General features: G+C 53.0%; 1 protein-coding gene across 1 annotated transcript in view; it reads left to right on the top strand.

Annotated features, from left to right (window-relative positions):
* ATP2C2 (ATPase secretory pathway Ca2+ transporting 2) overlaps positions 1-14235 on the top strand; it is an 86160-nt gene extending 71925 nt beyond the window's left edge. Inside the window, 12 exon segments of the mRNA XM_008057816.1 lie at positions 827-983; positions 3828-3998; positions 4719-4816; positions 4895-4945; positions 6413-6579; positions 7731-7799; positions 7894-8010; positions 9836-9983; positions 12284-12382; positions 12483-12534; positions 12537-12623; positions 14117-14235. Coding sequence (XP_008056007.1) covers positions 827-983; positions 3828-3998; positions 4719-4816; positions 4895-4945; positions 6413-6579; positions 7731-7799; positions 7894-8010; positions 9836-9983; positions 12284-12382; positions 12483-12534; positions 12537-12623; positions 14117-14235 — 1335 coding nt within the window.
* The last annotated feature ends 11806 nt before the right edge of the window (positions 14236-26041 follow it).

Genomic DNA, 26041 nt, shown 5'->3' with positions numbered 1-26041 from the left:
GGAAGAGAGAGAGAGAGAGAGAGAGAGAGAGAGAGAGAGAGAGAGAAAAGAAAAGAAAGACAACTTCTTAGGTTGCAGCCAGGCCTCCTGAGCAGAGACTTGGGTGGGACCCAGTCACCTGTGTGTCCTGGGGATCCTGACACAGGCTTCACATGAGACTCTCCGGCCGTGACCGTTGAGTGACCACCCCCGAGCAACTGTGTGTTCCCCGACAGCACCGCCCCCAGTAGCCAACTCTGCGTCTCTTCTCTGCATCCGCCTGCCAATTTCTTGACACGTCTCAGCTGATCTCCCTGTCAACGCGGGAGCATGGCTCTTTAGGACCGAAGGGGCATCTGGGAGGCACATCCCAGCGTCCGCCACAGACGGTGCGGACCGAGCCCACGTGTACACGCCCACGAATGCAGGGGCGGCAGCATAGACATGGTGCCTGCCCTTGGGAGGCCACGGTCTCACCGGAACATTAGCAATGAATCACACATCCGAGGCATGGCACGTCCGGTTCATGAAATGTACAGGACGCCTCGAGTGACATTAACAAGGGAACTTCGCAATACAATGATTGAGTAATTACACTGAGCAGCAGCATTGGGGGTACAGGTCAAAGATCAGCAGGGGTGATGTGGGCCAAAGGTCGAGCTCCTTCTTTTTCTGGGCTGCGTGGTCTTCCATGGATGGATCCCATAACTTATCCAAGCTGTCCTGTGTCCATGAATGGGATAACTCCCCTGTACACAGCCCTGTGTGTCCTGGTCCCCTCAGGTGACGGTCACTGAGCTGAGGCCTCCGGTGACAATGGATATTTTTCCCCTCCATCTTTTCCAAGGACCAGGAGGACATTTACTTCATGAAGGGGGCCTTCGAGGAAGTGATTCGCTACTGCACCATGTACAACAACGGGGGAATCGCCCTGCCGCTGACGCCCCAGCAGCGGGCCTGCTGCCTGCAGGAAGAGGAGCGGATGGGCTCGCTCGGCCTGCGGGGTCAGTGCCCGTGCCCGGAGCTTTCCGTCTGTGTGTGCAGTCATGTAGTGCGTGATGCTGGTCCTTAGTCAACCAGGCAACCGTCAGAAGGGCTGCCGGGCATTCTGGGGACAGCAGAGGACGCTTGGAGCCCCAGGGCCAGAAGAAGGTCAGAGCCCCTGTCTGTCCCAGCCACGATGACCCCCGTGAACCTGGATGGGGCTCGCGCGTCTGAGAAGAGGCGGGCCCCCTGCTGGGTTTCCTACGTGGCTGGTCTTTCTGCTAGGGCTTTTCGCTCTTGCCTCTTGTCAAGAAAGCCCAGAGCTCTTTTTCTTCGAGGAAGGCGTTTCATCTGTGGCCAGTTTTCTGCACCGGAGCCGGTACCTGCCCTGGCGGGTTGAACATTACAGCCTGCATTTCTCATGGTGCCTTTTGTCACCCTGGCTGGTTTCTGAGAGGCGTTTGGAAACGCTAGGAATGCTTGGAGTCCCACCGCAGAAGCACAAGGTGCTGGGCTTGCCCTGCTGGTTCCAGCTGCCTGTTTCCCCTTAGGGAACAGCTGCTGAGAGTTGGTGGCATGTGTACAAGGCGAGGCCCTCGCAGCCCACTGGGCCGGAGCGTTGCCAGCACCGGGCATTGGTCATCTCTTCTTGGGGTGGGCGGGCTTCACACCTCTCAGTGGCCCGCAGGATGGTCTGTGGAGCGCTAAGTCTAAACAGGCCCAGGGGAAAGTACGGTGCCTCGGTTTCCCCATCTGCAAGAGGAAGGCACAGTAGCAGTCACTTGTTGGGTGGCTTCGAGGCGAGGGTGGAAGAGGCAGTGAACAAGAAGGCCTTGGGGAACAGGTTGGCACGCAGGGGCTGTGGACGCCACTGTCACGACTGATATAGTCAAGCTCTTAAGTGGCTGCGTGTCCTGGTCACCCAGCACACCTCCTCACTCTGTGACAGCGTCACTTATGAGTAGATGGATCAGTATGTCTCCCACTTGGTCCTTGCCCTGAATCCCCTCGGGACGCTTCTGGTGCCCGGATGCTGCCTGCATGCCAGGCACCGTATTAAGTGCCCACCCGGGACCATTCTCCAATCCCCTCCAGGCTAGGCAAAGCCCTGGGGTTTGCAGCCAGGTCCCACAGCTAGTCTGTGTCAGAGCCGGCGCTTGAACCCAGATCTGTCTAGTGGCAAAGTGTTACCGACATGCAGAGATTTTCTGGGCCTCGGAGGAGGCCATGACGAGACATGGGCAATCAGGAGGTGTGGTGACTCTCCACAGTCACCTCCAGGTGGCACACGGGCCCTCTTGTGTTTACAAGTGGACTTGTTGCCATCATGGGGCCGGGACAGTGTGTCCTGCTGCCTGGCAGTGGCGAAGACCTGTGTGTGTGTCCAAGTCCATCGCAGGCCCGGGAATCAGTGGAGGGCATTCATCAAGGCTTGAGGCGAACTGAGTGCCCGCTGTGGATGGGACGGGGCAGTGCCCGTGTCACTTAGGGAAGCCTCCAACCTGCTGTGCCCCTAGATTGGCTTGGGCGTTGAGACACCCCCACCACACACCCAGGAAAAGGTGACGAGCACCACGGAGGGGGAGGAGAGTCGGGGTGGCAGAGCACAAGGGCAGGAGTGAGGGTCTCTGGGGGTGGAGCACTTGAGATGCTTCTGGGAGCAGGGGACATGCGCAGTGCGTCTTCGGGAGTTTGCAGACCCCAGACGGAGGGTGGGGAGCGGAGCAATGGGTCAAGGGTGGGGGTGGGAGGAGTGGCCCCAGCATCATTAGCACATGACCCAGCATCATTAACGCATGGCCCTGGCATCATTAGCACATGGGCCCGGCATCATTAGCACATGACCCAGCATCATTAGCACATGGCCCCAACAACATTAACACATGGCACCAGCAACATTAGCACATGACCCAGCATCATTAGCACATGACCCAGCATCATTAGCACATGGTCCAGCATCATTAACACATGACCCAGCATCACAAGACCCAGCATTAGCACATGGCCCCAGCAACATTAACACATGGCCCCAGCATCATTAGCACATGGCCCCAGGATCACTAGCACAGGGTCCCAGCATCGTTAGCACATGACCTAGCGTCATTAGCACATGGCCCAGCACCATTAGCACATGACCCAGCATCGCAAGACCCAGCATTAGCACATGGCCCCAGCAACATTAACACATGGCCCCAGCATCATTAGCACATGGCTCCAGCATCACTAGCACAGGGTCCCAGCATCGTTAGCACATGACCCAGCATCATTAGCACATGGCCCGGCATTATTAGCACAGTGCTATGGCTGTGCAGGAGGGGGGCGTTGCAGCCTCTTGGTCACAGCCCCCCAGTGTCAGTAAGGTGACAAAGAAAGTTCTTACACCACCACTTCTCAGATCACTTGGTCCCCAGGAGCTGGGCCCAGCCTCTGTGCTACGGAAACAGAGTCAAAGTCAAGGACAGGCTGGCAGCGAGAGTCCTCTCACGTGTGCTGCTCTGCCAGAGGCTCTTCTTAGCCTCCGGTCACCGCCGCCCAAGTCCCTGGGAGGAGCCACCCGCGAGCACAGAGCACGGGGGAAGAACCGTGGGAACGTCCCGTCGTGCGCAGTCCCCTGGGTTCTCTGACGGCTGCTGTGGTGGGGGGTGGGTCGAGGTCTGCACCGCAAGAGGAGAAGAGTCGTTCCTGCTCACAGCTTGTTTCTGGCACTCTGCTCTGTGGGCACCTGTGCAGGCCTGAGCGCCCCAGAGAGACCGCTGCCTTCCCCGTAGCAGACATGGGGGATCTGGGCCCCACGGAGGCTGACAGGGACTGACAGCGGTCCTCCCAGCGCCCAGTGACCCCTCCCTGTCTCGGTCTCTCCACAGTGCTGGCCCTGGCCTCCGGGCCCGAGCTGGGGAGGCTGACGTTCCTGGGCCTCGCCGGCATCATCGACCCTCCGAGGGCTGGCGTGAAGGAGGCGGTCCAGGCTCTCTCCGAGGCGGGCATGTCCGTGAAGATGATAACGGGAGACGCGTTGGAGACGGCCTTGGCAATAGGTGCCCGGATCGGGGGGGTCGAGGAGGAGGGGCCACCCCTCCTTTACACAGGAGAGGGTGCTCACGCCTAGCGATTCAGCTTAGAAGAGATCCTGAGACTTGTGTTCCGACTTCTCCGATGTTCCTGTTTCCAGAGTGCTGGCAGGTTCTCCAAGGGGGGCAAAGCCCTCATGAATACTGAGGAAGGACCCACTGTGTGTCAGGAGCTTTTCATCCACAGTCATTCCCTGTGTGCAGTTTTAGTCTGGCCTCTGCCACTAGCTCTGTTCCCTTGGCAAATCATGGAACCACTATGACCCTCAGACTCCTCATCCGCAGAGGGCTAGCAGCCCTCCTCCTTCCATTCTAATTATTACTGTTAGGAGGGTTGTCATACCCTGGTTTGTCCCCTGTCTTGAGGCAGCCTGGCGCTGTGAAAAGGCCCAGAGGCCTTGGAATCAGACCAGGCCAGGTTCCAGGACCCTACTTATAAGCTGTGTGTCCTCGGGGAATTGCCTCTCTCTGCTTCCCATCTTTAGAGCGGGGCTCATCAGGCCTTTGTTGGACGGTGGTCTGTGGATGGAATTGAGACGATGTCACCAGTAGGCGCTCAGTGAACGGTGCCCGTCACGGTTTTATTCTCGTGGTTCTCTGTGGCCAAGAGGGGCCCGGGGTAGGGGGTGGGAACGGGGACCACCGCGCAGGCCTTGGAGCAGGCCCTCAGGACGGACTCTCCCAAAGGAAGGAGCATCGGCCTGGCCCAGGGGAAGCTGAGGACCATGTCCGGGGAGGAGGTGGACAGCCTGGAGAAGGCCAAGCTGGCCGGCCGCGTGGGGAAGGTGGGTCCCGGGCGTGGCGGGGAGGGCGGGGCTCCAGCGCGCGCCTGCGACGGTCTGCTCTTCCTTCTGTGTCTCTAGGTGTCCGTGTTCTTCCGGACCAGCCCAAAGCACAAGCTCAAGATCATCAAGGTGAGCTGGGCGAGGCAGCTCAAGCCGCTCCCAGGGGGCCCCAGACCCGGAGTGCATCTGTCCCCGGGTGGCGGTCCAGGGCCTCCCTGCAGCTTCCTTCTCCGGGTCTGAGGCGGCTGCCCCAGGGTGGCCTTTCTGCCAGGAGCAGGAGGAGGACGAGCAGGGGTGGACTGGCAGCACCCTCCGAGAGGATGGGGCTCGGAAGCTGTCCACGAGCCTTGGGCTCGCGGCTCCTGGGCCAGACCATGGTCACGTGGCCTGGGCAGCTGCAAGGCATGCTGGGAAACATCATCTCTAGCTGGGCGGCCACGTGGTGGGCCAAACTGCGGAGCCCTGTTGGAGGTGGAGGGGCCACTGCTGAGGGACCGTGTGCCACACCCACGGCCAACTCGGAGCTGGAACTGGATGACGCGAAGGGAAAAATTAAAACAGATGCCGTCCCTCGATAGCTGGGTGCTCCTTGGCGTTATCCTTGGTGTTTAACTCCATGCCTTAGTTTCCTCATCTGCAAAATGGGGACACGACTAATGACATCAGCCCCGTTGCAAGGTTGGTGAGAGGATTAAACACAGCCAGGCCTGTGACTCTCAGAATACAGCAAGAGCTCAATACAGGTTGGTGACATTGACTCGTTGTCCGATTGGGCATCAAAGAACTGGAAGAGGCTGGGCACAGTGGCTCACGCCTGTCATCCCAGCACTTTGGGAGGCTGAGGCAGGAGGATCACCTGAACCCAAGGGTTCAAGACCAGCCTGAGCAACACAGTGAGACCTCATCTCGACAAAAGCTAAACACTGGCTGGGTGTGGGCGTGCATGCCTGTAGTCCCAGCTACTCGGGAGGCTGAGGCAGGAAGATCACCTGAGCCCAGAGAGCGGAGGCTGCAGTGAGCCATGAGCCTGCCACTGCACTCCAGCCCGGGCGACAGACTGAGACCTTGACTCCAAAAAAGAATGAGAAAAATGAGCTGGCTTTTGTCAACACGTGCTTTGACAATTCGCTCTTGGACTCGTAGTGGTTGTGTTTCTTGCTTTTGTGTTACTATTTTCAGTACGACAGGCTAAATATTTATGCAAGTCATTCCTCAGAGAAAATATTAGCATGTCTCGGGTGCCTTATAGTTCCAGGCCGCGTTGTTGATTGTGTGTTGATGGTCATGGACAACCTTACAGCAGTGGCCGGACACGGTCATGGCATCATCTTAGTGTGGGCCGCACAGCAGCCTTCGGAAGGCGGCCGTGCTGCCCCCACTCTGCGGACGGAGAGACTGAGGCCGAGAGTCCGAGGGCTCACGCCGTCCCCACAGTGGGCGCGATGGAGCTGGGATTCCGACTTGGGCCGGCCGGCTCCAGTGTCCTCCAGATGGGCCCCCTGCCCTGGCCACAGGGCGTGTGTGGCACAGCACTGGGTAAGGGAAGGACCCGGGAGGAGTCTGGGCTCCAGGCCTCCACACTACCTCTTCCCGAAGGCTCTGCAGGAGTCGGGGGCGGTCGTGGCCATGACGGGGGACGGGGTGAACGACGCGGTTGCCCTGAAGTCGGCAGACATCGGGATCGCCATGGGGCAGACGGGGACGGATGTCAGCAGAGAGGCCGCCGACATGATCCTGGTGGACGACGACTTCTCGGTCATCATGTGAGTTGCTGCTCAGGTCGTTTGTGGTTGTTGGTTTTGTTTTGTTTTGCTTTGTTTTGTTTTGAGTCGGGGTCTCACTCTGCCGTCCAGCCCGGAATGCAATTGCGTGATCATGGCTGCTTGCAGTCTCTACCTGCTGAACTCGGGCAATCCTCCTGCTTCAGCCTCCCGAGTAGCTAGGACTACAGGTGCACAGTACCATGCCCGACTAATTTTTTTTTTTTTTTTTTTTTTGTAGAAACGAGGTCTATGTTGCCCGGGCTGGTCTCAAACTCCTGAGCTCCAGCAATCCTCTTGCCTTGGCCTCCCAAAGTATTGAGGTGACAGGCGTGAGCCACCCACCTGGCCATAGGTCTTTTTTTTCCGGGGTAACCAGCTTCCCTAGGCTCATCTCCTGTGGAGACACAGGGGCTCCCACTGAGAAGGGGTCCCCAGGGTGAGCTCAATCTCTAGGCGAGTTGCTGAGGCACATGTTCCCACCCCAAACACCAAGGGCCTCCAAAGAGGGGTCCTGGGGCCAGTGAACCCTGGGCTGTCACACGTGGCACCCAGGGCAATGTCGCAGACCTCGAATCTGCAGCCTGCAGGTATGTTTCCAGCACGGCCAAACGCACCTGCCCCAGGAGAGCCGGGGTCAGGCCTGGAGCAGCTGCAGTGTGGGTAAGAATACCCAGGACCCCCCAGTCATCACAGGCAAGAGGTGGGAGCACTATGAAGCCGATAGAAATAACATCTTGGAGAGTATTTTCATGACACAAAGAAATACAAGTAGTGAGCGAGCAGAACAGACACTCAAGCCTAGCATGTGTCTCTTGGCGTCTGGGCTTCTGGCTTGGCTGATTTTGCTGCGTCTTTCTCTCTCGTAAACTGCTTAGATGCACTAAGCCCCTGGGGGTCCTGGGCAAGGGGCAGCCCCTGGCTGGGGGCCAGAGCAATGTCCAGCCTAGTGGGGGCGCCCAGCGTGTGCTTTGCCCAGAAGGGCTGACGCGCCCAGGGGCTGGTCCCCAGCGCCAACAGGCCTCGGTCAGGGCAGCAACGTCTTCTCTTGACACGTCCCCAGAGGGGGAGTGACCCTCACCTCGTGGCGCCCCCCACCCCGTGCCCACCCACGAGCCCCTCTGAGCCCACCTCCCCACCTGTCCCTCCTGCAGGAGCGCCGTGGAGGAGGGCAAGGGGATTTTCCACAACATCAAAAACTTCGTCCGCTTCCAGCTGAGCACGTGAGCAGGCGGCCATCCGGGCGTGGGGGCGGCGGGGCGGTGGGGCCGACGGGGCGTGGCAGCCGCTGACCACCGTGTCTGCGCCCGGGCCCAGGAGCGTCTCGGCCCTGAGTCTCATCGCCCTGGCCACCATGTTCAACCTGCCCAGCCCGCTCAACGCCATGCAGATCCTGTGGGTCAACATCATCATGGACGGGCCGCCCGCACAGAGGTGAGGCCGGCGGGAGCCCCGCGGCCCCCTCGTCTGCGGTGCACCCTCTGGGGCCGCCGGCTGCGCCCTCCCGCAGTCACTTTGCCTGAGGAGCTCCTTAGACAACAGAAGTGGGTGCGCTGGGTGGAGGCGGGGAGCGGAAGGTGAGGAGGATGGAACTTCCTCCTCCCGCTGCCTGGATGCTCTCCCTGGGCGGCCTGCACGGCCCCGCCCACTTCTTACTGGGGTCACTGCCTCTGAGAAGTCCTCCTTGACTGCTCTAACAGCAGCCTCCTCACACTCAGACCCTTCACCCTGCTTTATTTTTCCCCAGAGTGGAAGATGGATGATAGACAGACAGATAGGTAGATGAGATAGATAGATAGATAGATAGATAGATAGATAGATAGATAGATAGATAGATAGATAGATAGATATAGATGATAGACAGGTAGATGACAGATTAGATATCTAGATAAATGATAGATAGATGGAGAGACAGAGATAAATGACAGATAAGTCGATGGTAGATAGATATGATAGATGAGAGATCAGATAGATGATAGAAGCAGATGAACAGATAGACGATAGATTAGATAGATAGATGAGAGGCTGACAGATGATAGATACGATAAATAGGTAAGCCGGGCTCGGTGGCTCAGCCTGTCATCCCGCGCTTTGGGAGGCCGAGGTGAGTGGACGGCCTGAGCCCGCGGGTTCGAGACCCGCCTGGGCAACTTGGCGAGACCTCATCTCTACAATAAATCAAAAATTAGCCGGACATGGTAGCGCACACCTGTAGTTCCAGCTACTCGGAAGGCGGAGGCGGAAGGATCGCCGGAGCCCAGCGGGTCGAGGCTGCGGTGGCCGGGAGCGGCCGCTGCACTCCGGTCTGGGCGACAGAGTGAGACTCCAACTCAAAAAAAAAAAAAAAAAGATAAATAGGTAGCTAGATGATGGGTATATCTATACACAAACACACACACAGTTCATTCCCTTTCTGATTAGTGGCTGCCTCCTTTAGAATGTTGGCTCGTGGAGGCAGGGTTTTCGTTCTGTTCCCTGCTTTGTCCATGGCCGCTGGAGGTAAAGCGCTTGGCACATAGTAGGTGCCCAGGACATGACAGCCACATGCGTGAATGGGAAGGGAGGGCCGAGACCCCAGGAAGGACGGGTCTCGCGGAAGACATTGCTTCCCTATGGCTGACTCAGTGCCACTGTCACTTTAACCGTCACCGACGACAGCCACCAGGGAAAGGAGAGTCTAGACTGTTGCCCACTCCAGGTCTGAGGGGCCCCCTCTGCCAGCTCTCTGTGGCACGGGACCACAGGGACGGCTGGGCCTCACAGTGTTCCAGCAGGGCCTCACCCGGCCCGCTTCCGCCATGCCGTCCACTGTTGTCCAGGCTTGACTTGGCTGGGGCGGCCTCCCTGGCCAACGGGGGGCCCTGGGAGGGCAGAGCTGGGGTCTGCCCCTCCAGGCCCAGCCGGGGTCCCTCATGAGGATGGAGGTGGCCTGAGTGGACAGAATGACTGGGTGCGGTTCCAAGGTCATGGTGTGGATGCCCTCCTGGGTGGTCTCCCCTCGCTGACTGGGGGGCAGGAGGGCAGAGGAGGGGCACAGCTGTCCACGGGCCCAGCCCCGATCCTGGGGTATCCCAAAGGAGCCCAGGGGCCAGGAGGCAGGCAGGGGAGGCTTAGGGGCATCCTGGTGCAGATGGGATCCCCTGGCTCAGGGGGACACCTGGAGGCCTCTGGCAAATGGCTGTCCCAGTCCTACTTTCGAGCCTTGGAAGCCTTTTCACCCATGGCTCACCACCATGTGTGCCCGTCTCATCCCGGGCAGTTTGGGCGTCGAGCCGGTTGACAGGGACGCCCTCAGGCAGCCGCCGCGGAGCGTCAAGGACACCATCCTCAACAGAGCCCTCGTCCTGAAGATCCTCCTGTCCGCCGCCGTCATCATCAGTGGGACGCTGTTTGTCTTCTGGAGAGAGGTGAGCCGTGAGTGTCCACTGAGCCTGCGTGTGGCCCAGATGCTGGTGCCAGGAGCTGTCACCCCTGCGGCTCGTGGGCCGGGGACCCAGACGCAGACACACGGGAGAGCACGGGGCTGTGTGAGGGAATGGGGGCGTGAGGCAGGGGCAGGGGGATGCCCCCAAAGGCGGCTGCCAGCCTTGTGCATGGGAGCAGCAGAGACCTGCAGGACAGGGATGGCTGTGCCCAGGGTGAGGGTGGGGGTGGGAGGCCGGGGAGGTCTCGTGGGCAGGGAGAAGAATCCGATTTCCTTCATGAGACAGGGTCCCCTGATGCTTTCTTTTTTCTGAGTCGGAGTCTCTCTCCGTCACCCTGGCTAAAGGGCGGTGGCACACTCACGGCCACCCCAGCGTCAACCTGCTAGACTCCAGCGATCCTTCCGCCTCAGCCTTCCAAGTAGCCAGAACTACGTGTGGCACATGCTACCACACCCGCTTCATTTTTTATTTTATTGTAGAGATGAGGTCTCGCCAAGTTGCCCGGGGGAGTCTCGAACCCGCGGGCTCAGGCAATCCACTCCCTCAGCCTCCCAAAGTGCTGGGATGACAGCCGAGCCCAGCTACCCCCTGGCTTTTATTATCAGCAACAAATCATTTGAAACCTACGACGGGATCCTCCTGCCTTATTCTCTAGAGGTGATAGCCTCAGATCTCACCCTGGGTCACTTTTTATTTTTAGAGACAGAGTCTCGCTCTGTCTCCCAGGCTGGAGTACTGTGGCAGGATCACAGCTCACTGCAGCCCCAACCTTCTGGGCTCAAGCAATCCTCCCTCCTCAGCTTCCCAAGTAACTGGGATGACAGCATGTGCCGCCATGCCCTTAATTATTTTTTGAAGGGGTCTCATGATGTCCAGGCTGGTCTCAAACTCCTGTTCCCCAGTGATCCTGCTGCCTCGGCCTCCTGAGGCGCTGCGATTACAGGCTTGAGCCACCGTGCCTGGCCTCAGGGGTCGCTTTTCCATGGCCTTAAGGTTCAGGGAGCCTCCGGGCCTGGACGTAGGATGACCTCGGTGGGAAAGGAGGCCCTTTCTACCCCAGAGCGCCCCTGTGTAGGCAGACTAGGAGACCCTGGCCAGCTCCCAGGTCTCCACTTTCCCTCAGGTTTGCCCTGCCTGGCCCACCCACACCTGGCTTCCGCCTCTGCCCAACCCAACGCTTTGCAAAGTGCTCCCTGAGTTCTCACCCACCTCTGAGTGTGGTCAAGTCGAACCACAGAGGGAGAGACAGCCCGGCCAGGGGGTCCCCAGAATGCGGTGCTAGTGGTGGCGTCAGCACCCCCCAGGGAGGCTGCCAGAAAAGCAGAGGCCCGGGCCCCACCCAGGCCTTCCGGCATCCGACCCGGTCCTCACACATGCTCACATCTGAAGGCCTGTGCTATGCAGCTGAGGTTCGACGGCGGGAAGCTGAGGACGGCCTGGAAACTCCTGCCTGGGAGCTGGTCTCACCTCGGCGCCGGCCGTACCCGCCGATTTCGGCAGGACGGAGGCCCCGGGTCTCACAGGGGTCCCACAGGGATCCCGGAGTTTCTCTCACAGAGCACAGCCCCGGTCACCTCAGAAGCCCTTGTTTTGGTGGGGTCAGCCACCCTCCGGCCGTCCTTGTAGGAAGTGGCATTCTGTTCCGTGGGCTCCACTGCGGTGATGTCACCTCCCTGGAGGAGGTGGCACTTCTCCTGTCTGTACCACCTTTCTATGTGGTGGCATCGGGGCAGCCTCCTCTTCCCAGTGGCCGACACTACTGATGGCCTTCTCAGGTGCCGGGTTCCCCTGGCGGCAGCAAACCAGGGTGTACCCGCGCTGACCTCACAACAGGAGCAACCTTTATGAGCGGTTTCTCTTTTTGGAGTCAGGGTCTCACTGTGTCGCCCAGGCTGGAGTGCAGTGGCATGATCACAGCTCACTGTAGCCTCAACCTCCTGGGCTCAAGTGATTCTTCTGCCTCAGCTGCCTGAGTAGCTGGAACTATAGGCAGGTGCCACCATGCCCACCTGACTTTTAATTTTTTTGTAGAGACGAGGTCTCACTATGTTGCACAAGCTGGTCTCAGACTCCTGGGCGCAGGTGATCCTCCCACCGCGGCCTCCCAAAGAGCTGGGACTACAGGCATAAGCCACTGTGCCTGGCCAGCCCGTTCTCTTAACCAACAAGCCTAGACACCGCCTGCGGCCTGGACCCAGGCCTGCGCTGCCAGGCATGTGCCGGGAACCCCGGCTCCCTCCCCAGGGCTCTTTGGCTCATGGGAACCCCAACCTCCCTTCCAGATTCCTGAGGACAGAGCCAGCACGCCCCGCGCCACGACCATGACGTTCACCTGCTTTGTGTTTTTCGACCTCTTCAATGCACTGACCTGCCGCTCGCAGGTGAGCTGGGCTGCCCTCGCCCCCTCCCCTCCCGGAGCTGCTGTGTGCTCTCCCGGATGTGGGTGGCCTCGGGCCACCGCGTGACCGCCTTCTCCCACAGGCCAAGCTGATATTCGAGATTGGCTTTCTCAGGAACCGCATGTTCCTCTACTCTTCCTTGGGTCCCTCCTGGGGCAGCTGGCCGTCATCTACGTCCCACCCCTGCAGAAGATCTTCCAGACGGAGAACCTGGGGGCGCTCGGTGAGTGAGGGGGCGTGAGCAGAGGTCGCCTCAGGGTAGGCCACCACACACCGGCTGTTGGGTGGGGAGCCGTGGAGCTTCCCGGGGTGAGTCCCTCCTGGGGCTTTCCGTCCTCGGATGGCCTCACGTGGGCATCTGTCTCGCAGGGTGAGAGAGCGACATGGTGGGGGTGCAGAGGACACAGAGGAGCCCCAGGAAGAGGCCCAGGGCCTAGCGGGCATCAGCAGCCCAGGTGCTGGACTGCAGGCAAAGTGCACAAAGTGCACAAAGGAGGGGAAGGGAGGAAGGGGAACGAGGGAGGCTGGTCACAGTCTGGGATGTGCCCCCCACTGGGGCACCTGGAGTAACCCCACGGCCACTAGCGGGACTGAGACGTCCGTTCACCTGAAGACAGGGAGCCAGGTTGTCCTCCAGCTCCTGCTGAGAGGGTCACGATTCCGTGGCCATGGTTCTCAAGATTCCCGAGTACACACGCCCTGCTGCGGAACCCGGGGCTCCCCCCATCCTCACCCACCGGTGTGGCGATTGTTCTGAGGCTGTGGGGACAGCAGGAGTGTGGTGAGGACCATGTGGGGACAGCAGGAGTGTGGTGAGGACCAAAGCCCCCGTCCCACTCTCTCCTCCCTTCTCCCAGGCTGCTGCTGGACACTGCCCCCAGGGCAGAGGGGAGGGAGGCCGGTGAGGCAGCCCCAGTGGGTCCACGCCCACAGGCAGAGCTCAGGGTGGGCCTGGAGAAATACTGCTCCCGCACCACGAGCATCCAGATGCACAGCTCCTGAGGGTCCCAACAGGATCCATCAGGTCTGGGGCTGTGGTGACAAGGGCACCTGAGACCTCCAAGCAAGACTGGGATGGCCCGCTCTTCCGTGTCCTCTAAAGGCAGTGTCACTGGGGGTGGCCAGCGAATACCCTGTAGGAGTCGGCAAAAGAGAGTCCTCAGAGCAACCTTTTAAATGGTTGTTTCCCTCCATTGGGTAGACAGCCAGCTTGCCCCATCTGGAGTGGCTATGCCTGGGTACCCTGGGTGGCAGGCGTCGCCAACAGCAGGGCCCAGGGATGGTTCCCCCGGCAGGATCCCATGGGGCACAGGGAGATAACAGGAGTTAATCTGAGGGGACGAGTCAGGCCGCACTGGATGGGGAGCTGAAGTGACCACTGGCGTTTGCAGGAAGCTGCACACTGGGCCAGTCGCCATCAGGGGTGGAAACGGCCCTCCATGACAGCTTGAGGCTGTGATGTGCCCCAGGCCACTCAGTGTCCCCCCCCCTCACTGCCCCATTTGCCTGGAAAGATGGACAGGCCCTTCTGGGGCTGAAGCACGTGGGGTGCTGGGTTGGGACGCTCCCCCTTCAGGGAAACGAAGAGGCTGGCCCTCGGCTCCCGGGCTTTACGAGGGCCGCCAGCAGGGAGGAGAGCTTCGTGGCCACGCGGCAGGGTGGGGCCGGCAGGGCACGGCAAGTGCTCTGACCGCTTCCTCCGCTCTCCTCTGGCAGATTTGTTGTTTTTAACTGGATTGGCCTCGTCCGTCTTCATCTTGTCTGAGCTCCTCAAACTGTGTGAGAAATACTGCTCCCGCACCACGAGCATCCAGAGGCCACCTGACGGCGTGTAGTGGACCCCTCTCCACGACAAGTTCCCGAAATCATCGTGATTTCATGCGACTGTGGCCCTTCCCTGTCGTCTTGCAAGTGCAGGCCCCAGAGGGAGGCTTCCGGATGTCCTCACACTCGCTCACTCGCGATGCTTCCTTGTGGGAATCCTGAGGGATCTTGGGGTGTTTCCCAGGAGGCCCGTGTCCCTCCATCCCTCCCACTGCTCGAGGACACACGGGAGGGGCCTGTACAGACACATCACACTATTTATTAAATCTCAGTGGTTTTTATCAACCACATCTGTCTATGTGTTTGTGCCGCAGCTTGCGGCAAGGCGGCTCCCTTGTGATGTATCCACAGGGCTCCCTGGAGAGGCAGCCGGGAGGACGGTTACATCTCTGCCCGCCGGTGTCTCCTCGGAAGCCCCATTTCCTCATCATATGAGAGCTTTGGGCCAGGTGTGGTGGCTCATGCCTGTCATCCTAGCACTTTGGGAGGCCAAGGCAAGAGCATTATTTGAGCCCAGGAGTTTGCGACCAGCAACATAGCGAGACTCATCTCTACAGATTAAAAAAAAGAAAACTTAGCTGGGTGTAGTGGCACACGCCTATAGTCCCAGCTACTCAGGAGGCTGAGGCAGAAGGATCTTCTGAGCCCAGGAGGTCGAGGCTGTAGTGAGCCATGATCCTGCCACTGTCCTCCAGCTTGGGTGACAGAGAGCGACCCCTGACTCAGAAAAAATATGTCAGTCCAAAAATGACGCACAGGGTCCTCCCACCGCTGCCATCGTCATCTCCCATGCCACACAGGCTGCCCAGGGGCCTGAGAACCCACCCACCCAGCACACCACTGCCGCTCGGGCATCTGGCCAAGCCGCCTAAAGGCCCAAGAATCAGCCCTCCTGAGCCCACTGACACCAGTGCCAATGTATACTGCTCTGAGGTCCCAGGTGCCCTGTCCTCTTCTACCACCACTGAGGCCCGAAGACTGACCCACTTGGCATCCCAGCCCCCAGAAAAACTTCACCATAGCCTCCACCATGACCACACCCTAAGCCACTAAGAAAGTTACAGACAACACAGACGCTGTTTACAGCCAAAGAAATCATACATACTACACTCCTGCACACCCAGACTAAAAGCCAAGGTGCTCGACCCACCCAACATTAAAGATGCATCTCCAGAAAAAGTTCCCTCCTAAAACAATGGGAAGAATTGACTATTATACCAGGTACAAAGATATCAATGGAAGGACAAAGGAAACGAAAAAACAAGGAAATATAACACCTCCAAAGAAACACAATACTTTTTCAGTAACAGATGTGAACTAAAAAGAAATGTATAAAGTCCTGGAAGAAATTCAAAATATTGATTTTAAAGAAGCTAAGTGAAATACAAAACTAATACCCAAAACAATACAAAGCAAATCAGAAAAACAATTGACAATCGGCTGGAGTACAGAGGCACGCTCACGGCTACCACAGCCTCGACCTGCTGGGCTCAGGCAATCCTTCTGCCTCAGCCTTCCAAGTAGCTGGAACTACAGGTGCACACCCAGCTAGTTTTTTTGTGATTTGTTGTAGAGATGAGGTCTCACCAAGTTGCCCAGGCTTGTCTCGAACCCTCAGGCTCAGGCACTCCTCTTGCCTCAGCCTCCCAAAGTGCTGGGATTACAGGCTGAGCCACTGTGCCCGGCCAAAAATTTTTTTAAGATAATCAAAGCCTACATGATATATGGGACACCATAAAGCAAGCAAATATTCAAATATTTAAAGTCCCAGAAGGCAAAGAGGAGACAAAGGGATCAGAAAATCTATTTAATGAAAGAATACATGAAAACGTCCCATGTCTAGCAAAAGACTTAGACATCCAGAACCAGGAGGCTCAGAGACCCCCCAAACAGATACAATGCAAATAGGTCTTCTCCACAGCACATTGTAGTCAAACTGTCAAAAGTCAATGGCAGAGAGGCAGTTCTAAAAACTGCTAGAGAAAAGCATCTAGTTACCTAAGGAACCTCCATCAGACCAACAGCAGACTTCTCAGCAGAACCTCATAGGCCAGCAGATAATGGGATGATATACTCAAAGTGCTGAAAGAATTTTTTAAGAAACAACCTCTGCCAACCAAGGATACTATACCCAGAGAAATTACCCTCCATAAGTAAAGGAGAAATAGTATTTCGCAGACAAACAAAAGCTGAGGAAATTCATCACTGCTAGACCACCATACAAGACATGCTTGAGAGAGTACCTACAACCCGAAGTGAAAGAATGTTACATCATGAAAACACACAAAAATATGAAAACCACTAGAAGTACAAACACAAATAAGGAAAAGATGCCATGTAACCACTACAGAAAACAACCAAACTTCGATGATAAACTATGAGAGAAACAAATGATATTTAAGACAACCAGAAATCATTTAATAAAATGACACAAACCCTCACATATAAATAAGTCTTGTTTATAAATGAATTAAACTTTCCATTTTATCCATTACAGACTGGCTAAATGGATAAAATCATGACCCAACTCTGTGCCCACAAGAAACTCATCTCACCTGTAAAGGCACGTGTAGACAGAAGGTAAAGTGATAGAAAAAGATATTCCATGCAAACGGAAACCAAAAGCAAGCAGGAATAGCCATACTTGTGTCAGATAAAAAAGACTAAGCCAAAAACAGTAAAAAGAGACTTGGTCATTCTATAATGATAAAGGGACCAATTCAGCAAGAAGATATAACAATTCTAAACATATATGCACCCAGAACCAGAGCACCGAGACATATAAAGCAATTATATGACATATAAAGCAATTATAAATCTATTAGATTTAAAGGGAGAGATAGACTCTAATATAAAAATAGTTGGGACTTCAGTACCCTACTTTCAGTATCAGACAGATCATCTAAACAGAAAATGAACAAAAAAACACTGGGTTTAAACTGCACATTAGGCCAAATGGACCTAACTGACTTTTACAGAATATTTCATCCAACAGCTGCAGAATACTTCTTATCAGCACATGGGATACTTTTCAAGACAGACCATGTATTAGCCTACAAAGCGAGTCTTAACGAATTTTAAAATGTTGACATATCAAGTATCTTCTCAGACCACAATGTAATAAAACTGGAAATCAATAATAAGAGGAACTTGGAAAACTATACAAATACAAGAAAATTAAATAATATGCTCCTGAATGACCAATAAGTCAAGGAAGAAATTAAGGTAGAAATTTTTTTTAAACTTATATGACAATCAAAACACAGCATACCAAAACCTATGGGATACCACAAAACCAAGACTAAGAGGGAAGTTCATAACAATAAATGCATATATGCAAATATCAAAATAGCACAAAAATTTCAAATAAAAAACGCACCTCAAAGAACTAGAAAAGCAAGAACCAAACCCACAACTAGTAGAAGGAAAGAAAGAGTAAAGATCAGAGCAGAACTAAACAAACCAGAGACTAAAAATTATAAATAATAAAATGAAAAGCTGGTTTTTTGAAAAGAAAGTAAAATCAGTAAACCACTTGCTAGACTAACATAGAAAAAAAAAAGAGAGAAAAGATCCAAATTTTAAAAATCAGAAATGAAACAGGAGACATTGCAACTGGTACTACAGAAATACAAAAGTTCATCAGAGACTATTATGAACAGCTATACACCAACAAACTGGAAAGCCTAGAGGAATTTAATTAACTCCTGGACACATCCAACCTACTAAGATTGAATCAGGAAAAACAGAAAACCTGAGCAAGCCAATAACAAATAACACAGTCAAAGCAATAAAAATAAAAATCTCCCAACAAAGAAGAGTCCAGAACTGGATGGTTTTATTGCCAAATACTACTAAACTACTTAAAAAAAAAAAAGGAATACCAATTCTCCTCAAACTATTTCAGAAAATTGAAGAGGAGAGAATTCTCCTTAACTCATTCCACAAGGCCAGCAGCATTACTACCCCATTACCCTGATAATAAAACCAGACAAGAATGCAGAAAATTTTAGACCAAGATCCTTGATGAACAGGTATAGAAATCCTTAACAAAAACAAGCAAACTGAATACAACAGCACGTCAAAAAATAAATAAATAAAAACACCATAATCATGTGAGATTTGTTCCAGGGATGCAAGGATGGTTCAACATACAAACATGACACATCACATCAACAGAATAAAGGACAAAAACCACGTGATCATCTCAACTGGATGTAGGAAAAGCATTTGATAAAAATCCAACAACCCTTCAACAAACTAAGCACAGAAGGAACATACTTCGACATAATAAAGGCCACAGATGACAAATCCAGAGCAAACATCATACTAAATGGAAAAAAACAGAAGCCTTTTCTCTAAGAACTGGAACAAGACAAGGATATCCACTCTTACCACTTTTATTAACATAGCACTAGAAGTCCTGGCCAGAGTAATCAAGCAAGAGAAAGCATCCAAATTGGAAAAGGGGAAGTCAAATTGTCCCTCTTTGCTGATAATATCCTATATCCAAAAAAAACGTAAACTTCACCAAAACACTATTAGATCTAATAAATTGAGTAAAGTTGCAGGATATAAAGTCAACATACAAAACTCAGTAGTGTTTCTATACATTAATAATGAAATAGCTGAAAGAAAAATCAAGGGGCAATCTATTTATGATAGCTACAAAAACAAAAAAAACTTAAGATCAAATTTAACCCAGGAAGTTAAAAAAAAAAATCCTCTAACAAAAACTACAAAGCACTAATGAGAGAAATTGAAAAGGACGCAATCAAATGGAAAGACATCTTGTGTTCATGGATCAGAAGAATTAATATCATTAAAAGACCAAATGGCCCAAAGCAATCTACAGTTTCAATGCAATTGTTTTCAAAATATCAATGTCATTTTTCACAGAATTAGAAAAAAATCCTAAAATTTGTATGGCACCAAAAAAAGAGACTGAATAGCCAAAGAAATCACAAACAAAAAGAATGAGGCTAGAGACTTCACACTACCCAACTTCAAAATATATTACAAGGGAATAGTAACCAAATAGTATGGTATTGGAGGGAAGGAAAAAAAAACCACACAAGCCAATGGAACAGAATAGAGAAACTAGAAATAGATCCATTTATTTACAGCCAATTGATTTTCCACAAAGACACCAAGAATATACACTAAGCAAAGGACAGTCCCTTCAGTAAATGGTGCTGGGAAAATTGAATATCCATATGCAGGAGAAACTGAACCCCTATCTCTCACTATATACAAACGTCAGATCAAAATGGATTAAAGAGGCTGGGCCCAGTGGCTCAGCCTGTAATCCCAGCACTTTGGGAGGCTGAGGCGAGAGGATTGCCTGAGCCTGGGGGTTCAAGACCAGCCTGGACAACTTGGTAAGACCTAATTTCTACAATAAATCACAAAAACGAGCTGGGCATGGTGGTATATGTCTGTAGTTCCAACTACTTGGAAGGCTGAGGCAGAAAGTTTGCCTGAGCACAGCAGGTCGAGGTTGCGGTGGCTATGAGCATGCCACTGCACTCCAGCCTGGGCGACAAGAGACTCCAACTCAAAAAAAAAAAAAAAAAGGATTAAAGACCAAAATGTAAGACCCAAAGCTATAAAACTATCAGAAGAAAACAGAGGAAAAACCTCCAGGACATTGATCTAGGCAAAGATTTCATGGCCAAGACCTCAAAAGCAAACAGCTAAAACAAAAATAGACAGATGGGTCTCTATCAAACTAGAAAGCTTCTGCACAGCAAAGGAAATGATGAACAGAGTAAAGCAATAACGTGTTAAATGGAAGAAAGAATCTATAAACCATTCATCTAGCAAGGGGCTAATAGCCAACATGTACAAGGAACACAACTAAACAATTTTTTTTTAAATCCCATTAAAAAGTGAACAAAAGACATACAGATAACCAAGAGGTATAGGAAAAATGCTCAATATCACTAATTATCAGGGAAATGCAAATCCAAACCACAATGAGACATTCTCTCGCCCCAGTCAGAATGGCTATTCAGAAGACGACAAAAAATAGCAGATCCTGGTGAGGATATGGAGAAAGGGGGAACCTGACGCACTGTTGGTGGGAATATAAACTAGTCCTTTGCACTCTGATGTCCCCTCTCAGAGGACATAAAGAGACTGCTGGCAATTACACAGGACAAATGTATGCATGCACAGATTTCTCAAAAATGTATGTTTGCTTGAAGTTTTCCATCCAAATTGCACCAAAAAGCAGATGAGAGATGGAGTATAAACAGATCCATTGAGAAGTGCTTTTCAGAGATCATGAGTGTGTCCTTCCACATCTTCTTCAAACAACAGGCTGGACAATAGATTATATATTATTAATGTGGGAGGAATCAAACAAGCCTGCATTGTCTGCTCAAATAGAAAAACAGTGGACAGAAGACGTCACACAAATTCCTATTGCACATGTATCAATGAACCCGCAATGCACGTCGGTGACTGTTTCACATGTTACCATGCACTGGAAAAACATAAGATATAAAATTTTGATTTTCTTTGTCATAAATAAGTTCCTCGATGTCCAAAATTCCATTACAAGCCAAATATCACTTCAATAAAATAACTGGTTCCAATGCTCTACTATTGGAAATGACATGACATGGAGTCAATATACCCAATGAGCAGCCATGTTAACTTGCCTAGTTCTGTCGTGTTCTTCTAGCAGTTCACTTTAATTTACCCTGTAAGGACAGAACTGGCTTCTCAGAGGTAGCTAGTGATAACTGCTCAACAGAGGTAGCTGTTGATAATTGATAACTCCCCCACCCAGCTTGTTTTGTAAACAAGTTAGCCTAATCAGCTCTCCATGACACAGATCCCATCACCATGGCAACAATCATGTGACTAACCCACCCATCTACCTACTGTTCATCGCCTGACATCAGTCCTTGTACCTACCTGCCTTTCATATGACATGGAACAGACCGCCCCCCAAACACCTTAACAACCTGCCCCCATCCAAGGGAAGGATTAAAAGCATTCAACTTTGCTGGCCGCGGTGGCTCACACCTGTCAACCCAGCATTGTGGGACTGCCTGAGCCCAGGAGTTCGAGATCAGCCTGGGCAACTTAGTGAGACCTCGTCTCTCCAATAAATCAAAAAATTAGCCGGGGCGTGGTGGCACATGCTTGTATTTCCAGCTACTTGGAAGGCTGAGGCAGAAGGATCGCCTGAGCCCAGCAGGTCAAGGCTGCAGTGGCCGTGAGCATGCCACTGCACTCCAGCCTGGGTGACAGAGTGAGACTCTGACTCAAAAGAAAAAAAAAAAAAAGCATTCAACCTTGAGCAGCCATGTCATTGTTTTGTTAAGCACTGGCCAGGCCATGTGTTCTTTGAGCTTTGGCCACCATGTTTCCTAAACCTTGACTCCCTCCCCTGCCTTGGGGAGGTGAATCTCCTCTCTCTTCTCTCTGATTTACTTTCTAAATAAACTATATTTTCCAATCTAACTTCTGTGCAATTCTTTGCGTCCTTCGCGTGGCACCAGATCACAGACCAGACCCTCTGTGGGCCTGACCGAACACTATTTAATGTGAAGTATTGTTTTTCACTCTTTGATAAATAAGTGCGGTCGAGTTGCTGGTGAGTGACACATGGGACGTCTCCAGGGGTAAAGGGCTAGTATGGCCCGTACATAAAACAGTATGAGGACTTCTTGAAAAACTACAAGTAGACCTACCGTGTGATCCAGCAATCCCACTACTGGGTATTTATCCAAGGAAAATAAACCAGTATGCCAAAGGGACACCTGTATTCACGTGTTTACCGCAGTACTGTTCACCACAGTGAAGACACGGAACCCCAACCTCAACGCATGGAGAAAGAAAATGTGGTGCCTATGCCCGATGGAGCACAGTGGCCACAGAAGAGTGCGATCATGTCACTGCAGCAGCACGGATGGAATACGGTGGTCATCGTATTACGTGGACTACACCAGGCAAAGCCAGAAACTGCAAGTTCACATTCTCACACAAGGGAGCTGAAAAACTGGGTCTCGAGAGAGATGGAATGACAGACCCCGAGGCCAGGGAGGGGGTGAGGGGAGGAGAGGTTGATTGATGGGTACAGACACGGAGTTAGAAGTCCGTTCCGATGTTCCACCACAGAGGGACTGGAGTTGGCAACGATGCATTCCATATTTCATACTGTTTTATGTACGGGCCACACTAGCCCTTTGCACTTGGAGACATTCTGTGGGTCACTCACCAGCAACTCGACCGCACTTATTTATCAAAGAGTGAAAAACAATACTTCACATTAAATAGTGTTCAGTCAGGCCCACAGAGGGTCTGGTCTGTGATCTGGTGCCATGCAAAAGACGCAAAGAATTGCACAGATGTTAGACTGGAAAATATAGTTTCTTTAGAAAGACCTCCAATGCATAGAAATGACAAATACTCAGGACCACAGACACCCTGGCTTGATCATGACACATGCTATGCATTGTAATATGTGCACATGTACCCCGTAAGTATGTAAAATATTACATGTCAATAAAATATAATTTTTGTCTATCAGGTAAGAAGCTGAATTTTAGTATAGTATTGTTGAAAACATGGCAAATAGGCACCCCAGTGTGTTAGGAGTTTAAACTGAGCTCAAGAGGTTTATTACATTTGTCAGTATCTAATTTAAAAGTGGCTGGGTGCGGTGGCTTATGTCTGTGATCCCAGCACTTTGGGAGGCTGAGGCAGGAGAATCACTTGAATCCAGGAGAATGAGACCAGCCTGGACAACACAGTAAGACCTTGTCTCTACAAAAATATTAGCTAGTTGTGTCATGCACCTGTAATTCCAGCACTTTAGGAGGCCGAGGCGGTAGGACTGCTTGGACCCAGGAGTTCAAGACCAGACTGGGCAATATAGCAAGACCCTTGTCTTTACAAAAAATTAGCCAGGCATGGTGGTGCATGCCTGTAGTCCCAGCTACTTGGGAGGCTGAGGTGAAAGGATCACCTGAGCCCAGGAGGTCGATGCTGCAGTGAGCCGTGATCACGCCATTGCACTCCAGCCTGGGTAACAGAGTGAGACCGCAACTCAAATAAAAAAGCATATGCTTTCTAATCCAACAATTCAGTTTCTAAAATTTTACCCTACAGACATAATCACACCAAGATGCACATAAACAATGATTAGCTACAAACAACTTGTTCCCCAGCCGGGGATAGCGGGATGGTAGCCACATGGCGCACTGCATCACGGGACACCATGCAGCCCATAGAAACAAGAGAGAAGGGGTGGCGGCCACGGATAACCTCCCTCTTTAAACAACGAGGGGCACCCTGACATGTACAGCGCAGGGACACTCAGGTATGCCACGAGCCTTGGGAAGGAGGCACCTGGGGGTTTGGGCAGAGGGGAGACAGCGGGAAGGAGACAGAAGAGCCTTTGATATTTCCTGCTAAACCAGGTACACGTGGTAACGTTTTTAATTTAAAAAGCATGTTGGAGCCAGGCTCGGTGGCTCAGCCTGTCATCCCGCGCTTTGGGAGGCTAAGGTGAGTGGATTGCCTGAGCCCGCGGGTTCAAGACCTGTCCAGGCAACTTGGCGAGACCTCATCTCTACAATAAATCATAAAAATGAGCTGGGCGTGGTAGTGCACACATGCAGTTCCAGCTACTCGGAAGGCTGAGGCGGAAGGATCGCCGGAGCCCAGCAGGTCGAGGCTGCGGTGGCCGGGAGCGGCCACTGCACTCTAGTCTGCGTGACAGAGTGAGGCTCCAGCTCAAAACAAAAACATGTTGGAAAAAAATATATAGCCATGTTTGCACACAGACCATAATTTGTTTTTAGCCTCTTCCTTCTAGCACCTTCTGGGCCCTCATCAGTCTTTACCTGGAGGGAGAACTCTAGTTCTTAGACCCTGGATTCTTATTCTGCTTCACAAAAGAATAAGCTCTTCATTAGTTTAAACCAGCGGCGTGAGTTTCTCGAACCCCAGTAGAGCACAGTCAGGTCCACTGGCCCTGGTCTGCTGACACTCTTAAGCAGGTGTGTGTGCTCAGGGCACAAGGCTCATGCACCAACCAGAAGGCAGAACCCCAGCAAGAGAAGCCCACTGGGGGCTGCATCCCCTGTCGCTGAGCGCCCGGCCAGCCAGCATCCTCCTTCCGTGCCTGCCATCCTGGGAAGTGATCCCACGTGTGATCCACTAGCTCGAGGCAGAATGCATGGGGCAGACAGAACCATGGCCTTCCCGACGGCAACAAGCACAGGCAGCGAGGGGTGGCGTTCGAGGCCCGGACACGTCAGGCCTTCGTGAGTGAGGTATCCAACTGCATTTTTATTTTTAAAAATTGCAAAACAAAGTGACGGTGGGGGCCTGATTCTTTGGACTTACAGTAGAGAGATCTGAAGACTCTAATGCTCTGTGCCTGCTAACCTGTCAGGAGGATCCCACGGTGTTTCCAACAAGCCATTACACCCTGGCTTTTTATAGGAGCACCGATCACGAGTAAGTCCCTGTGCCCATCACGCCACTGTCTCCATGCACCGTTGGAGCGTGCACTTGTCTTTGGAGGCCGATTTACAAGGCCTTCTTCCTTGGTCAGGGGTATTGCTAGGCGGAAGCCGTGCTGAGCCTCTGGATAGGAAACGCAGAACCTGCAGGCTGCAAACAGCTCCACTTCCTATGGCTTACACCGAGGCAAACTGTATAACAAAAGGCTGCGTTTTCATCAGCTCTGCAGGAAGTCAAAGTTCACAGCAAGAGACAAAAGGCAGAGGTACCATCTCAGAGAGCTCAGGGCTCCACAAGGGGAGGATTCTCCACTGGCTACTCACGGTATGTGTGGTGTCCCAGAGCTGTGGCAGTTCTGCCTGGAGGCCCGACCCACCTAAGTCATCAGCATCTCAGGACCACGGGTGTCTGTTCAAAGCGAGTCTACACTGTTGAATTTCCCATCATCCCCTTTGGAAGCCGCCCTGGGCAAGTGGCTGTCCAGCCGGCTGTGACTTGAGCATTGATGCCTAAGGTCTAGAACCCAGGCCAGCTCTGGGTCACCCACGAACTTGTGGGTGGACCACACATGTACCTCAGCCAAGCTCCCAGACTGAGGGCCCCAGTGTCCCCAGATTTGAGGGAGCAACAGGACTGCAGCCTGCTTCTCTAGAGACCCATCTCCCAGTTTTCGTGCTTGTTTGTGGCACAGTTTCATTAAAAAAGGAGAGATGCGGAAGCTGAATCCCAAGTCCTCCTGGGGCCCCGCAGCACCCTGAGACCACGCCTCCCCATTCACACACTGCCCACGCTTTTTCAAAAATAAATAGGGAAGTCCCCAAGAGTACTGAGGTTCTCATCCAAACGCCCCGTCCTGATCAGTCAGATGGACCCTCGGGGCTCATTCTGCAATGGGATGAGCAGAGGCCAAGGGACCCCGGCAGGTGGAAGCCCTCCTCGCTGGAGAGAACTCCCGTGCCCCATAGACGCTAATGCCCACAGGACTCTCCCGTGCCAGCCAGGGTCTCTGACATCTCTGCACCAGGATCTCAATACCAAATGAACTACGTGCAAGACCAAGTTACCAACTGGACGCTTAAGGTTTCTGGGAGACGCACCCCCCCCACAGCCCACACACAGGCCTGTTCTTGGCACCAGCCCTGGGACCTGATGGAGTTCATCCAGGATTGCCTGGCCAGGACCTGTGTGGCTCCGTCAGAGACGAGCATGTGGGATGGAGGGGCCAGACGGTGGCCTCGTCCCAGGGGAGAGGGCCAGGTAGGGACTTCAGTCCCAGGAGAGAGGGGCCAGACAGTGACCTCCGTCCCAGGAAAGAGGGCCAATCGA

Source organism: Carlito syrichta, unplaced genomic scaffold (assembly GCF_000164805.1).
Source record: "Carlito syrichta isolate Samal-C Ts95f unplaced genomic scaffold, Tarsius_syrichta-2.0.1 Scaffold303130, whole genome shotgun sequence".
NCBI lineage: Eukaryota > Metazoa > Chordata > Mammalia > Primates > Tarsiidae > Carlito > Carlito syrichta.
The sequence above is the reverse complement of the archived record's forward strand: the minus strand, read 5'-3'. Positions and strand labels throughout refer to the sequence as shown.